General features: G+C 35.5%; 1 protein-coding gene across 1 annotated transcript in view; it reads left to right on the forward strand.

The window, feature by feature from the left end:
• ValRS (Valyl-tRNA synthetase) overlaps positions 1-16,374 on the forward strand; it is a 464,082-nt gene that overhangs the window by 105,213 nt on the left and 342,495 nt on the right. The window contains exon 6 of the mRNA XM_090401956.1: positions 4,158-4,239. Coding sequence (XP_090258082.1) covers positions 4,158-4,239 — 82 coding nt within the window. The remainder of the gene's footprint in view (positions 1-4,157; positions 4,240-16,374) is intronic.

Below are 16,374 nucleotides of genomic sequence, written 5' to 3' on the forward strand. Positions count from 1 at the left end.
TTTAGCACACATGCTATATTTGATTTCTGTTAAGATGATGAGAATGTAAACAAACTCTCCATAATAAAAGTATTTATTTGTATTAACAATAACAATATATGAATCTACTGATTTCTTAAATCATTGAATATTGTGCTAATATTTTTTCTTCTATTTATTCAGTTTATGCTTTTCATCATCAAATTCCTGCCACGTACCCTCAAGAGGTGTACAGGATATGATAGTACAACATGAAAAATTTGCATCATTACTAACTTCCTATCTACAATTTAACTCCAAATCAGTCTGTTACTTGACAAGACTCCAACATTATCAGATCTTATATTTCTATCTTCTAAGGCACTTTTTACCATATCAATCCAGCTATATCTTGGTCTTTTTTATAAACCTGGCACAAAATACTATTTTTGCTAATCTTTCCTTTCCCATTCTGTTTTAAGTGACATTACCACCTGAGATTAGCTCTCCTAACACATTCCTGGATGCTGACAATGTCAAGTTTTTTCCTAATATCCTTGTTTTTAATATGATATTGCCATTGATGGCATCTGTTCATGCCTATAATCATTCTCTGGACTCTCATATCTGCGGTGTCTAGTCTTTGGTCAAGTGTTTTACTTCTGATGCAGCTCTCAGATCCATAAGTTAAATCTGGTTTGAACACTGTCTTGTATACAGATAATTTAGTGTTCTGACTAATTTCTCTCTTATTCCATATGAATTTATTCAGTTGACTTCCTACCATACCAGCTTTGTTGATTCTGTTGTCTATTTCCATATTTAATTTACCATCTTCACTAAAAATTGTGGCTAAGTAGCTGAAATGTTTTCTTGTTTCAAAGGTTCTCCGTTCACAACACAGCTGATATTTTCAACGAATCTACCTATTTTCATTGTCTTTGTCTTTTTATTGCTGACCTTCATACTATATCTATTACAACAGTTATTCAATTTAGTCAGGGAATCTTGCAGACTTGTAGTGGATTTATTTAGAAGTATAACTTCATCCGCATAAAGCAAAGAGCTGACATTAACATCTCCAATTTTGATATCATGTTTAATACCACTTTCCTTCATAATGTGATCCATATAGATAATGAATAACAGATGGGAAAATGTACATCCTTGTCTCACACCAGATTTAACATTAAACCATCTTCCTGTACTTCCTTCAATTCTGACTGCTGACTTAGAACTCAAATAAAGACTAAGTATTGATTGATATAATGCCCCATTGACACCATATAACCGTAGCATATTGAATAGCTTCTCTCTTGGCACCTTGTCATATGCCTTTTCCAGATTGACAAAACTTAAATATAGATCTTTGTTATATTCCCATACTTTCTCAACTATTTGTCGTAAAGTGAAGATCTGATCCTGACAGCCTCTATTTGGCCTGAATCCAGCTTCTTCTTCGCCAAGCTTTTCTTCCACAATTCTTCTCAACCGTGTCTCAAGTATACTTGCATAAATCTTGCTAGGAACACTCAGTAGGGAAATACCTCTGTAATTCTGACATTCAGTTTTATTTCACTTTTTAAATATGGATACTATGAGAACTCTACTCCAATCATCGAGAATTCGTTACTCTGTCCAGGTTTTCTAAACTATGCAGTGCAGCCACTGTAAGACTTTTATACCACCATACTTCAGCATTTCTGGTCTAATATCATCAACTCCTGCTGCCTTTCCACATTTCAAGTTTTTGATGGCTTTTGCTATTCAAGTATTCCTGACTATATGCTTCTTGAGTGTTTCTTACCACTATGCTATCACTGCTTGTTTCATTTAGCAATTGTTCAAAGTAATTACTCCATACTTCAAGGATATCTTTTCTCACTTTTTCATGTCATCTTTATCATCTCTAACTCCTTTTACAGCACACTTTCCTCCATTTCTAAGCTTCTTCAACAACCTCCAGAATATCGTACCACCTTCTTCATATATTTTTTTCCCATGTTCTTGCTAAAGTCCTCCCACGACTTTTGCTTAGCTAGTTTTACATGGTGTTTAGCTTTCTTACATTTGTCTCTGTATTCTCTAACAGCACAAGCAGACTTATTTGCCAGGAACTTTTGTTATGCTTTCTTCTTTTCCTTCACTGCCTCTTTAACTTCCTGTGTCCACCATGGTGTTCTGATTTTTTCTATCCTTGCAGAGAACCTCACCACATGCCTTTCTAGCTGAATCAATCAATCAATGTTTTCTTCAAGGCTTTCCACTGAATCTCCAAGGTTTGTTTCCTGTTCTTTAACACTTTCATTTTTTCTTCAATAATCTTTCTGTATTTTAGTCTACAGTTCACATATGAGAGCTGCTCAACTTTTATTCGCTTTAAAACTTTCTTACATGTTATTCTTTTGAATATGAAATTCAATTTTATCCTGCTCAAGACTGAATAGTGATCACTTCCAATTTCAAATCCTCTGTACGCTCAGGGAGAAAACATCATCGCTATCAACAATAACATAGTCAATGAGACTTTTCTTATTCCTAGCCTCTTCTCTCCATGTGAATTTGTGCACATTTTTATGTTGGAACATGGTGTTAGTAATAACCAGTCCATGTCCTGAACAGAAATCCAACAGATATTTGCCATTATTATTAGCTTTGCTCTTTTCTCCAAATTTTCCCAAAATATTTTTGTATGTCTCACAATCATTTCCTACTCTGCTATTTAGATCCCCAACAAGGACCAACTTTTCCTGTTTCATTGTGTCAGTAGCTTTCTCTAGAGCCTCAAAAAATTCCTCCACTTCTACCTTAGTAGAACCTTCTGTGGGACCATAGGCACAAATAAGTCTCATTGTCCAGTTCCCCATTCTGATATCTACCCACATCACTCTACTTGAGGCTGCCTGCCATTCAAGAAGATTACTCTCATATTTTGTGTTGAATACTATGGCTACTCCTTCTTTTCCTTGATTGTCATTGCCTGAATAGAACATTTTGTATTTATTGCTCAGAAAGATCTCACCAGTTTTTGTCATTTTTGTTTCAGTAACCCCTATTATGTCGATCTGGTACTTATCTAATTCCTCAGCTCACTCCATTTCTTTGCCATTCAGGCTTCTTATGTTGATAGTACCGATCTTTAACTCTGATGATGTTGAGTTGGGGTGTGTTTTCAGATTTGTTCAAGTAGCTGACTTTTCGCTGTTTGCCCTGGTTCCCTGGCGAAAACAACAGTGGCCTTGTTGAACTGGGCGATGCCCCACGCGGCATGAAATTTTGTCATGTTGTACCATCATTTTGTATTTTGGTTTAACCAATAAGAATACAATTTGATCAGCTAAATTCCAAATTGCCAGCCCATCCTCGATCATTCAATATCCAGGTTGATACCCAACAGGGTGCACCACGGGAAGGTGAAGATTGAACATTAGTCTGAAGCCCTGGTCGGTTCTCCGCATTCCTTTAAAAGCTATGTGGAGGTCTCCTCTCACTTATATAGCTTTGACCCTTAAGCACCCAAGTTTATGCTGAAGGCCACATTAAATTATTGAATGGACTGCATCCATCTCGTGTTCCATATGTTATGCCTCCCTGCTCTAGACAGACATTTTTAACGCCATTTCACTTTATTAGTGAAATTAAAGTTATAATGGTCATAATCACTCATCATTGCCTCATTTTTGAGGCAATGAAAAGAAAAAAAAAGAAAAATGAAAAAGTGAATTAACATTTGAAGGGTAGAATCTGTGTATTGTACTTTGCCATCTCTTCATTTTGCTTTATTATCAGGTTAATTACAGTTTTCTAATGTTTTGCTCCCTTATTATTAACTTGTATTGGAGTTTCTTATTGGTTCTCCTTGTCATTACTCCTTTTTATCTTAATTCTGTCTAAACACTGAGAATTGACAGAAACTTTCAGAATATCTATTTGCCTGGTCACTTCTTCAAATCTGAGTCATCTGCTTTTTTTTTAACTTTCGTTTGTATTTGTCAAGATACTGGTGGAATCCACACCTTTGCCAATTACCATATACCTAAATGAATTTCTTCAGTTCATAGGTACCAACCCACTCTCTGTTCTTATTCTTAATACTACGACAGTAATATTAGATCACATAACCTGACTGTCTGCATCTTTTACATTTGTTGAGCTAATATCTGCTTAACCTTTGTTTTCTCTCTCTCTCTTCCCACCAGAAAAGGTGATCGTATTTATGAACAGCTGAAGCTAATGGGATGTTCAGTTGATTGGGATAGAGCAACTTTCACCATGGATCCAGTAAGTTATAGTTAATAAATATATATTTTGTTATAGGGTATTTATATGGATTGTAATCATAGTATTCTTTGATATAAAAATCCTTACATTTATTGTAATATCGATTATGTGGGAATTTATATTTGTGTAATGGCGCTTTAGATGACTACTGTGTTATTTTATGTTTACAGAAACCAAACAGTTATTGTTTACTCATTTTTATCTAAATAGTCATTCCTGGAATTTTTGACATCATTTTCCAGAGTAGTTTCTGTTGATGGTAGTCAGACCAAGCATCTGCTAATTCAGAAATCTCATAATCGGTTGGTTGTTACACATGAATAATCAGTGATCTTAATGTACAACCTTCAGATTATTTCCAGTTCCAGGTTGACTTGCTAGATGCCTCCCTGTTTATGATTGTGATAAATTTATGGTGTCTAAATCCATTTCCCAGTTAGCCCCAGAACATCTCGGTATTTTTTCTCAAACTTCAAATCCAGTTTATACCTTAGGTCATACCCCCCTCCCACCCACACACACAACAATATCTCTGCTACTTGGACTTCCTTAACCAAGTAACATATAAACTGCATTCAGGCCTCTTAGAGGTCCATTGTACACTGATGTTCTTCACTGAATTTTGCTGCTGTATGTTTCAGACCAGTATAGATATATAAAAGATATATATATATACATACAATGGGGTACCCAAAAATAACTGCAATCTGAACTGGCACCTGCACATTTTCTAGTTATGGATGATGCAGCTAGGCATTATGTGCAGTTTTCTGTGCCAGTCAATGCAATTGTCATCCTGTGTGAACTGGTTCATTGTTTTGGCTCCTTTTTTGTTAATTCTTTACAAGCAAGTTTGGCAATTTTTTACTGATTACTGTTTCCTCATGGACAGACAGTGAACAAACATTTTTATCTTAACATTATGAGAAGAATGCATGATAGCATGTGATGAAAATGGCCAGAAATGTGGAATAGCAGAGATTGGTTGCTGCACTGCGACAATGTCCCAGCCAACATGGCCTTGTCTAACAGTTTTTTTATTATTATTACGGGTATCTCCATGGAGTCAGTAGACTCATCGCGAGAGACCCAAACTAGCAAAACAATATCTATCATATCTCTTCTTGAATTCATTTACAGACGAAGAGCTCACAACTAAGTCAGGCAATGAATTCCACTCATTCACCACCCTCCAGGCAAAAAACCTTGTTCTGACACCTTTGTTAACCACACTCTTCTTTAATTTCCAGAGATGACCTCTTGTTCTTCCATCACTATCACACAGCTGAAACATTTCCCCTGCATCAATCCTATAAAAACCTTTTAGTAATTTGAATGTTTCTATCATATCCCCTCTTCTTCGCCTATCAACCAATCTCTGCAATCCACAAGCTCTCAATCTATCAATGTAGGGAGCATTTTTTATATCACTCACCAACTTGGTCACTCTTCTCTGAACCCTCTCCACAGCCTCCTCATCTCCAAGGAATCCAGGTGACCAGACCTGAGCACAGTAATCCAAATGTGGAAGTATCAATTCTTTATAAAGGGGAATAATAACCTCTTTATCTCTGGATGTCAGTGTGTTCCTCAACAACCAAGTAATCCTATGTGCAATCTTGGACACCTTAGCAATGTGTCCTCTGAACTTCATCGCCCTATCTACCAATACCCCTAAGTCCCTAGCCTCATCAATCTCTTGGAGTACCTTTCCATCAATGTAGTACACAGCTGGTAATCTTTTAATCCCAAAATGCATGACTTTACACTTTTCCACATTGAACTGACATCCATTTTCTTTTGCCCATTTTACCAGCTTATTTAAATCCTCCTGCAAACTTTCAACATCAGCTTGATTTTTTATTGCACTACACAACTTTGCATCATCAGCAAACAACTGAATATCTCCCTTTAAGCCGTTTCCTATATCATTTATATACAAATTAAACAACATTGGCCCAAGCACAGAGCCCTGAGGCACACCACTGGTCACCTGCCTCATTCTGGACTCGGCTCCTCCATACACCACCTTATGGTATCTCTCTCTGAGCCATTCTCCTATCCATATCACTAATTTAATATCCATTCCCATCTGCTCCAATTTGCGTAACAGTGTTCTATGGGGTATCCTGTCAAAAGCCTTAACAAAATCCAGAAGTACCACTGTGTAGCCAGTTCCTTTGTCCAACTCAGATGTTATTCTATTATGAATAGAGATTGCTAAGGCAGGATCTACCTTTAACAAAACCATGTTGGCCTCTATAGAGTATCATATCCTGATCCACCCATTCTTGAATTTTGTCTTTAACCAACTTTTCCAATACTTTTACCACTACTCCTGAGATGGTGATTGGTCTGTAATTCAATACCGCAGTTTTAGAGCCACCCTCATGCAAAGGAACCACTTTGCCTAACTTCCACTCCCTAGGGACCATACCAGAGTTCAAACTTAAATTAAATATCCAAGTAAGAGGGGTTGACAATTCATTTGCACATTCATGCAACACCCGAGCTGATATTCCATCTAAGCCTACCGCAGTGTTTGCATTTAAGTTTTGCAATATATTTAATACCTCTGATTCTTTAGCTTCAATTCTCACATTAGGTATTGCTATAGGTATAGAGATATCCTCGCTTGGGTGATAGACTTTTGAAAAGTGATCACTCAGTAACTCGACTATTACATCTGATTTTGTCACCTCAATACCATCAGCACCCACTAAGGTTATCTTTCCGAAGTCATTCTTCCTCTTACTTGCCACATAGCGGAAGAACTCTTTGGGATTACCCTTGATCTCTTTGGCTAAGGTCTTCTCATAATCTGATTTAGCTTTTCTTACTATGCTGATAACCTTCCTAGCTTGAGCCTTGTACTGCTCATGGGTGTCCTGATCGCCTTTCTCCTTGTAAATTCTCCATAACATTTTCTTTTTTTACAGTTCAAGCTTGATACTACTGCTCATCCATCTAATGCCTGCCTTGTTTGACCTCCTGACCATGGGGACACAATCTGATATTGCTTTCCTCAGATACCCGCTGATTTTATCCCAAGCACTGCTAACATCTTTCCCTTGCAATATGTTCTGCCATGGGATGGCTGCAAGCTCACTCCGAAGCTTGTTATAATTGCCTAACCTGTAGTTCCGTACATACCCCTTCTTAATAGAAAAATCCACAGATTTTGCAACCTCCCAAGTCAATACCACATGATCGCTTTCACCAACTGGAGGTAACGAGGACACCTTACTTATGCATATGACCTCTGAACCAATAACCAGGTCCAACACTCTCACACCACATGTCCCGTCAGTTACGTGCTGTTTCAAGTAATTATCTCGTAGAAGATGTATGAACTCCATTTCCTTTTTGCTACGTGATATTTCCTCCTTCCAATTGATATCACCATAATTAAAATCCCCCATAATAATCACTAAGCCTTCACTCATTGCACTAATTTGCTGATGCATGAATTCAATATCTCCCCCCGTACTCCCTGGCCTATAGCAGCATCCAACTGTATGTTTGGTTGCGTTGGTCACTATTTCGCACCAGACTGCCTCAAATGAACTCTCATTCACATGTCTATCATCATGATATACTACTTTCTTTGGTTGCAACACATCAGCTATCATCAACAGTACTCCTCCTCCTCCTGTTCTATCTTCTCTATCCTCCCTGAAAATACTGTACCCATTACATTCAATTCCAGTGACCACATCTTCTGCTGACAGCCAAGTTTCACTAATGCCTACAACTTTTGGTGAGATTTCACTGACTAATGTCAAAAATTCTTCTCTGTTATTTCGAATGCTTCTAGCATTGGTATACAAAAATTGCAGATTCCCTCTAGATCTTGTACCGGCTTTAGAACTGATTGACAAAAACAACATGTTGGTTGTTCCCCACCTTCCTTACTCACCTAATCTCTCTCCAATGAATTATTGCCCATGAAAGGCAGATTTATTCATGTGGACGAACTGAAAGAAAAGTCACTGGCGGTCATAAACAGTATTCCACTTGAAGAGTTCTAGAACTGTTTCCAGCAGTGGAAAAAATGTAGGACAAGTGCATTGACTCACATGAAGAGTACTTTGAAGGAGACTAGAACATGATATTATAAACAATAAAAAAAAATTTCCAGTTATTTTTGGGTATCCCCTTGTATATATATATGTTACGGTTAAAGTGATAAATCCGGTTATTATTAATAATTACCGGTTAAAGTGAATAATTTACGAGAATTAATCACTTTAATCGGTTAAAGTGAATAATTCCTAGAGGAGTTTGGTAAATGATAAAAACTTGTTTATAGGTTTTATATTGAAATTTTGTGATTGGGTTGTTAAGAGCTATATAAATTACTGTAGAAGTCTTCAATTCTTTCTATTATTTTGTGTCTTTCCTGGATCAATTTACCATTCTTGTCTTTAATATTGATTATTGGTGCTTTTCCTTCTTCTAGCATTCTCATGATAGTTTTATGCTTTTGCTTTTTTTCAATGGTTTCTTTGTGTTATATTCTCTTATTTCGTTTCTTAATCTCTTTTTGATGGTTTTGTTTAGTTCCACCTTTTCTATATAATTTTAAGTTTTGCTTCATGCTTCTTCTTTTTTCGATTAGGCTTAGAGTTCTGCTGTTTTTTCTTTAGTTCTTTTTAATTTTATTTAAGCTGTTTATAATTATTAAACATACAACTTATTGTTTTAATACTGACCATATTGTAACGCTTACAAACATCTTGCATTCTTTGCCTACCAGTTTCGCTAGCAAACTGTAGGCAAAGAATGTAAGGTGTTTGCACGCATTACAATATGGTAGTATTAAAACAATAAGTTGAATGTTTAATTTTCAAACAATCAAATACGTTTAATTTAAACTATTTATAATTATATCTATAATATCTTTTTTTTAGAGAATTTAAATCTTTTTCTTCTTTTGCTTCCAATATCTTTTTATTTATTTCCATTTGGTATATGTTTTCTTCTTTCTACTCTTGTATTTATACTTATTCTTTCTCTTAGCATTCTATGGTCACTTCCTAGGATGTAATCTATTTCATTTTTTGTTATATCACTTGGCTCTTTCCATGTCTATCTTTTGTTGAGGGCTTTTCTTAAAGAAGATGTTGGCTATTTTTAGTTGATTTTTGGTTGCAAATTTAATTAATCTTTCTCCATGTTCATTCCTGTCTCCTAGTCCAAATTTTCCTGGTGGAGTTTGTTATGCATTTGATTTTATTCCTATTTTTGAGTTTGTCACTTATGATTAAGGTATGAGTTTTTTTCTTTGTTCATGAGGTCTTCCAGTTTTTTATAAAATTCTTCTATTTCATTGTCTTTATGGCCTTGTTGTTGGTGCATATATTTGAATGATTTTAATTTTATTTCTTGAGTTTATTTTCAGAATCAGTTGGGCCATTCTTTCTGATATTCCTTGTATACTTATTATCTGTTGTATTCTTAGTTTGTGAATTAGAAAGCCAACTCCATTCCTATTGTTTTCTGTGTAAATTCAAATATCTAGGTCAAATAATTAACATAATAGAAATTGGGAACATGAAATAAAACAAAGAATAAACCAAGGATGGAGAATTTGGGAAATAAAATAAAATTTTTAAAGTAAACACACCTATCTGTCTAAAAAGAAAAGCATATGAACAATGTATTGTAATGAGATGAAGAGATTATTTGATTATTTATTTTTATAATTATCAATTCTGTCGGCTACACTATTTGTTTAGATAAGAAACTATTGATTGTACCGGCTGCACCAATTGTTTTGATAATTATCAATGTTCATTTGTTATGAGATTATCTCTACAACGTTTTTTTTTTTATTCTGAGTGTTTATTATTACACAAGGGTTCAATTCCGATTGGTGCAATGACTTTTAACTGTTTCTTTCAGAATCCGGAAAATCACTGACTCAAGACCAAATACAAAAAATATACACATTTAATAAAACTAAACAATATATACACTTCAATTAAAATTACACAACTAACTGCAAAATTAAATCCCAGGGCTTTTAAAAACTTAAGCTTTGGAGATCACCCATTCTCTGACTCATTCTATTACTGGTTTGTTTATCACATACTTAATCATGTCTGCCAGACTAAACACCTTTTTTACACAATAACAAAATGTTCATAGTCAGTTTCTTTGTTAAGGCCTTTTCCCGAAGATATAAGGTTCTCTTCTTCTTTTCCATGGGATCCTTTCTTATCACCCTTATTCCTCCTGTCTTTGAAGTATAAATATTCTGAATTCACCGAAGTATAAGTGCTCTTACCTCATGCAGTTCAATTTTGCTAATTTTTGTACCAGCGAAAAAGGTTTTTTCTATTGTTTTATAAACAACTGCTTTATCTAATTTGTGCTAATTCCATTGCCTTTTCCAGTAGAAATAACAAATAGATGCGGCATCCTTAAGACAGATGAAACTTTCCAATCGGCGTTTCTTCGAACATTCCTTTAGAACGTCAGTTGCAATATCTTCTTTTATTTACCATTACTTATTGATAGTCTTAACTCCTCCACTTTAAAGGCTCACAGTTCTACGATTCCTTTTTCGGAATCTATTAATATTTCTCCAACTGTCACATAAAACTAAATAAACTTCATAAGAACAAAATTCTTCCGTCTGCGTTCTTAAACTTCCATTAGCTCTCTCTTGTTTACCCCCAGTTACTTCGATACAGAATGCTCTCCTTGTCAGCTATCAATCGCACATCAAACCCTTCGCCGAGCATGCGTATTCCATGAAAGTGGCAACCAAGAAGTTAGGTATAATGGCTAACTCGTGCCCATTAGCATAACGAGAATGTCTTTATAAAACACAACACTTTATAATTTTAAAGTACAATAAAATTTCTGAAAGTAACACAACTATTCAAATTCACTACGTACATAAATGCTTTACATGCTTTACATTTTCATTTTGAGAAAATAACATCAGTAGCAGGCACATCACAAGTGCCAATGTACGTGTTATGAAACCAAAACCAATAATGTACTAACATAAACAATTTGTAAAAATATTCAGAATTTTAAATTATAATTATTTTTACATCAGTTTCATCTTTCTCTCAAATTTTTTAAAAAAATTTCTACTTATTTATCTTACATCTAACAAAACTTTTAATGCTTATTCCTAGATCTTAAATAATAATGTGGTTCTTGCTTATCATTATTTACAATCTCATCATCAAATTCCGACATGTACCCTCAAGGGGGTGTAGAGGATATGATAGTACTACATGAAAAATTTACATCATTACTAACTTCCATTCTACAATTTTCCTCCAAATCAGTCTATTACTTGTCAAAACTCCAATATTATCATTATCAGATCTTATATTTCTATCATCTAAGCCACATTGTACCATATCAATCCACCTATATCTTGGTCTTCCTCTGGGTCGTTTTTCTGCCAACCTGGCAGAGAACACTTGTTTTGCTACTCTTTCCTCGCCCGTTCTGTTTAAGTGACCATACCACCTGAGATTAGCTCTGCTAACACATTCCTGGATGCCGACAATGTCAAGTTCTTTCCTAATATCCTCATTTTTAGTATGATATTGCCATTGATACCATCTATTCATGCCGCTAAACTTTCTCAGGGCTCTCATATCTGTGGTCTCTAGTCTTTGGTCAAGTATTTTACTTCTGACCCAGCTCTCGGATCCATAAGTTAAAACTGGTTTGAACACTTGTCTTGTATACAGCTAATTTAGTGTTCCGACTAATTTCTCTCTTATTCCATATGAATTTATTCAGTTGACTTCCCACCACACCTGCTTTGCTGATTCTGTTGTCTATTTCTATATTTAATTTACCATCTTCAGTAAAAATCGTGCCTAAGTAGCGCAAATGTTTTACTTGTTCCACAGGTTCCCCATTCACAACGAAGTTGACATTTTCAACAATTCTACCTATTTTCATTGTCTTTGTCTTTTTAATGCTGACCTTCATGCCATATCTATTACAACAGTTATTCAATTTAGTCAGCGAATCTTGCAAACTTGTAGCGGATTTATTTAGAAGTATAACATCATCCACATAAAGCAAAGAGCTGACATTAACATCTCCAATTCTGATATCATGTTTAATACCACTTTCCTTCATAATGTGATCCATATAGATAATGAATAACAGAGGGGATAATGTACATCCTTGTCAGACACTAGATTTAACATTAAACCATCTACCTGTACATCCTTCAATTCTAACTGCCGACTTACAACTCAAATACAGACTAAGTATTGCTTGATATAATGCCCCATTGACACCATATAACTGTAGTGTATTGAAAAGATTCTCCCTTGGCTCTTTGTCATATTCCTTTTCCAGATCAACAGAACTTAAATACAGATCTTTGTTATATTCCCATGCTTTCTCGACTATTTGTCGTAAAGTGAAGATCTGAACCTGACAGCCTCTATTTGACCTGAATCCAGTTTGTTCTTCACCAAGCTTTTCTTCCACAATTCTTCTCAACCGTTTCTCAAGTATAGTTGCATAGATCTTGCCAGGAACACTCAGTAGGGAAATACCTCTGTAATTCTCACATTCAGTTTTATTTTCCTTTTTATATATGGGTACTATGAGAGCTGTACTCCAATCATTGGGAATTCGTCCCTCTGTCCATGCTTTCTGAACTATGCAGTGCATCCACTGTAAGACTTTTATACCACCATACTTCAGCATTGCTGGTCGAATATCATCTACTCCTGCTGCCATTCCACATTTCAAGCCTTTGATGGGTTTTTCTAATTCAACTATGGATATGTATTTCTGACTGTATGCCTGTTGAGTGTTTTTTACCACTGTGCTATCACTGCTTGTTTCATTTAGCAATTTGTCGAAGTAATTACTCCATACTTCAAGGATATCTTTTTCTCTTGTTTTCATGCATCTTTATCATCTCTAACTCCTTTTACAGCACTCTTTCCTCCATTTCTAAGCTTCTTTAACAACCTCCAGAATATCGTACCACCTTCTTGATATTTATTTTCTATTTTTTGCCAAAGTCCTCCCATGACTTTTGTTTAGCTAGTTTTACACACTGTTTTGCTTTCTTACATTTATCTCTGTATTCTCTAAGAGCAAAACTGACTTATTTGACAGGAACTTTTGATATGCTTTCTTCTTTTCCTTCATTGCCTCTTTAACTTCCTGTTTCCACCATGGAGTCCTAATTTTTCTATTGTTGCAGAGAACCTCACCACATGCCTCTCTGGCTGAATCTATCATGGTTATCTTCGAGGCTTGCCACTGAATCTCCAAGGTTTGGTTCCTGTTCTCAAACTCTTTCATCTTTTCTTCAATAATCTTTGTATATGTTAGTCTACAGTTGACATCTAAGAGCTGCTCAACTTTTATTCACTTTAAAACTTTCTTACATGTTATTCTTTTGAATATGAAATTCAATTTTATCCTGCTCTAGACTGAATAGTGATTACTTCCAATTTCAAATCTTCTGTACACTCTGGTGTCCTGCACTAGGGAGAAAACATCACTATTAACAATAACATAGTCAATGAGACTTTTCTTATTCCTTGCCTCTTCTATCCATGTGAATAATTTGTGCACATTTTTATATTGTCGATCTGGTACTTATCTAATTCTTCAGCTAGCTCCATTTCTTTGCCATTCAGGCTTCTTATGTTGATAGTACCGATCTTTAACTCTGGTGATGTTGAGTTGGGGTGTGTTTTCAGATTTGTTCAAGTAGCTGACTTTTCGCTGTTTGCCCTTTTTCTCTGGCGAAAACAATGGTGGACTTGTTTAACTGGGCGACGCCCCAGCCGTCATGAAATTTTGTCATGTTATACCATCATTTTTTATTTTGGCTTAACCAATAACAATACAATTTGGTTGACTAAATCCCAAATTGCCAGCCCATCCTTGTTCTTTCGGTATCCAGGTAGATACCCAACAGGGTGCACCACGAGAAGGTGAGGATTGGACATTAGGTCAGAAGCCCTGGTTCGTTCTCCACATTTCTTTAAAGGCTATGCGGAGATCTCTTCTCAGTTATACAGCTTTGACCCTTAAGCACCCCTATTTATTTACAATCTCTGAATCACTAATTTCAAAGTCATCTAATTGTAGAGATAAGTCAGAATTTACAACTCTCAATTTATTGTACTCACAAATTTCATTTCTGCACTTTTAAAATATTTTATTTAAACTACTTGAATTATGTTCTAAATCTACAGAATCATCACTATCAGAATCAAATTCTACAGGCTGAGATTCTTTATTCATTAACTAAATTAGAGGTATTTTTACATTCCTCTGGTTTATTTAACTCTAAGTTAACTAACCTGTGATACTCTGCTACTATTTCATCCATGTTAGAGTCCTTTTGATTATCATCACTCTCATGTTGTACGTTATCTGAATTATGTACCCTGGGGTTTCTGGAATTTCTTGCATTAGGTTTTGTTTTACCTGAATTGCTTAATTTTCTCGCTTGCTGTGTATTTGAATTACGAGGTTTGAAACTATTTCCTTTCCTACTAGATGATTGTGAAAGAGATGCAGTTAGTATCAAAAAAACAACCCTCATCTTTCAATATTTCATATTGTCTTCTAATATAACTTAATTTCTACTCCCTAAAATGTACCTTTTTAACCTATTCGAGTGTACACTTATAATTTTATTAGGATTTTTGGCATCTTGAATCCTAAAATTCACAGGACAAAAGTTGTCTAGAATTCTATATGGACCTAAGCTCTCCTTCCTAATTTCCATACCCTTTTTATACACCATCTGTCCAAAAAGAAACCGAACTTTTGATAGAAAATAAAACACAGGCCAATTATAATTATTCAAATCATTTTTATTTCAATCAATATACTCTCCCTCAGCTTCGATACAATGTTTGACATGGTCAATTAATCCTTTAAATGAGTTTTTTATATCTGTTTTTGGGATACTGTTGAGAATCGCAGTTACTGCCACTTGAACATTTTCAGTGGTGTTGTATCGCTTTCCTTTCATCGGCAAATGAAGTCAGGGAAAGAGAAAGAAGTCACAGGTGCTAAATCAGGTGAATACAGCGAGTGATCCAACACACAAACTTGGTTTTTGCTCAAAAACTGTCTCGCAATGTTTGAACGATGAGATAGTGCGTTATCGTGCAAAAGTGACCAGCAGCCTGCATCACAATATTCATGCTGTACACGACGAATTCTCGCTATCAATTGCTTCAAAACTTCAAGATAAAACTCACCATTGACTGTTTGGCCAGGCTGAACGAATCCTTTTTGGATAATGCCCTTGGAATCATAGAAACAAATCAGCATTGGCTTTACTTTTGATTTCTCTGAGTGACTTTTTTTCGGATGACCCTTTTCTGGTGGTCTCCACACAGCACTCTGGCACTTTGTTTCGGCACTCATATTCAAAACACCACGTTTCGTCACCAGTAACTATCGTTTCAAGGAAGTTTGAGTCCTTCGGTTTTAATGAGACCCTTACAGTGTTCAATTCGATACATTTTTTGGTCGTCAGTCAACTTGTGGGGAACAAATCGCGAATTCAATTTACGAAGGCCCAAACATTCGGTCAAAATGTTGTGCACAGTTGATTTTGGAATCCCCAATTCATCTTCAATCAATCTCACGGACGATTTCGGGTTTTCTTTGATTAAATCACACACTTTTCGGATGTTAACTTCTCTCAGTCTTGTTTTTGGACAACCTCCTTTTCGTCGTCCTCAAGTGTCTAATGACCACTTTGAAATCGCTTAAACCACTCGTAAACTTGAGTATGGGATAAGCATTCATCACTGTATGCTTCTTGAAGCCTTTGATGTGTTTCGATAAAACTTTTACCAAGTTTAACACAAAAGTCACTTGCCCTCTCTCTCTCTGTTTGAAACTTGTTTTCCAACCATGTTATTTAATTTTGATGATATATATCAGAACACAGAATTATAAGTAAATAGTTATTTATTGACTTATTGCTGATATTTTGCAGGTGTTATAACCAGCATCTTCAGAGCACAAAAACACAGTTTGTCACAGTACGTGAGACTACAACAACATGGTGTAACAAAGGGACTAGTTTAACAAAATTGTAGTAACAACACAAAGACTAAAGCCCTAATTAGGCACCTTCTG

This window comes from Typopeltis vanoorti, chromosome 12 (genome assembly GCF_054136105.1).
Source record: "Typopeltis vanoorti isolate ZY-2024b chromosome 12, IOZ_Tvanoo_1.0, whole genome shotgun sequence".
Taxonomy (NCBI): Eukaryota; Metazoa; Arthropoda; class Arachnida; order Uropygi; family Thelyphonidae; genus Typopeltis; species Typopeltis vanoorti.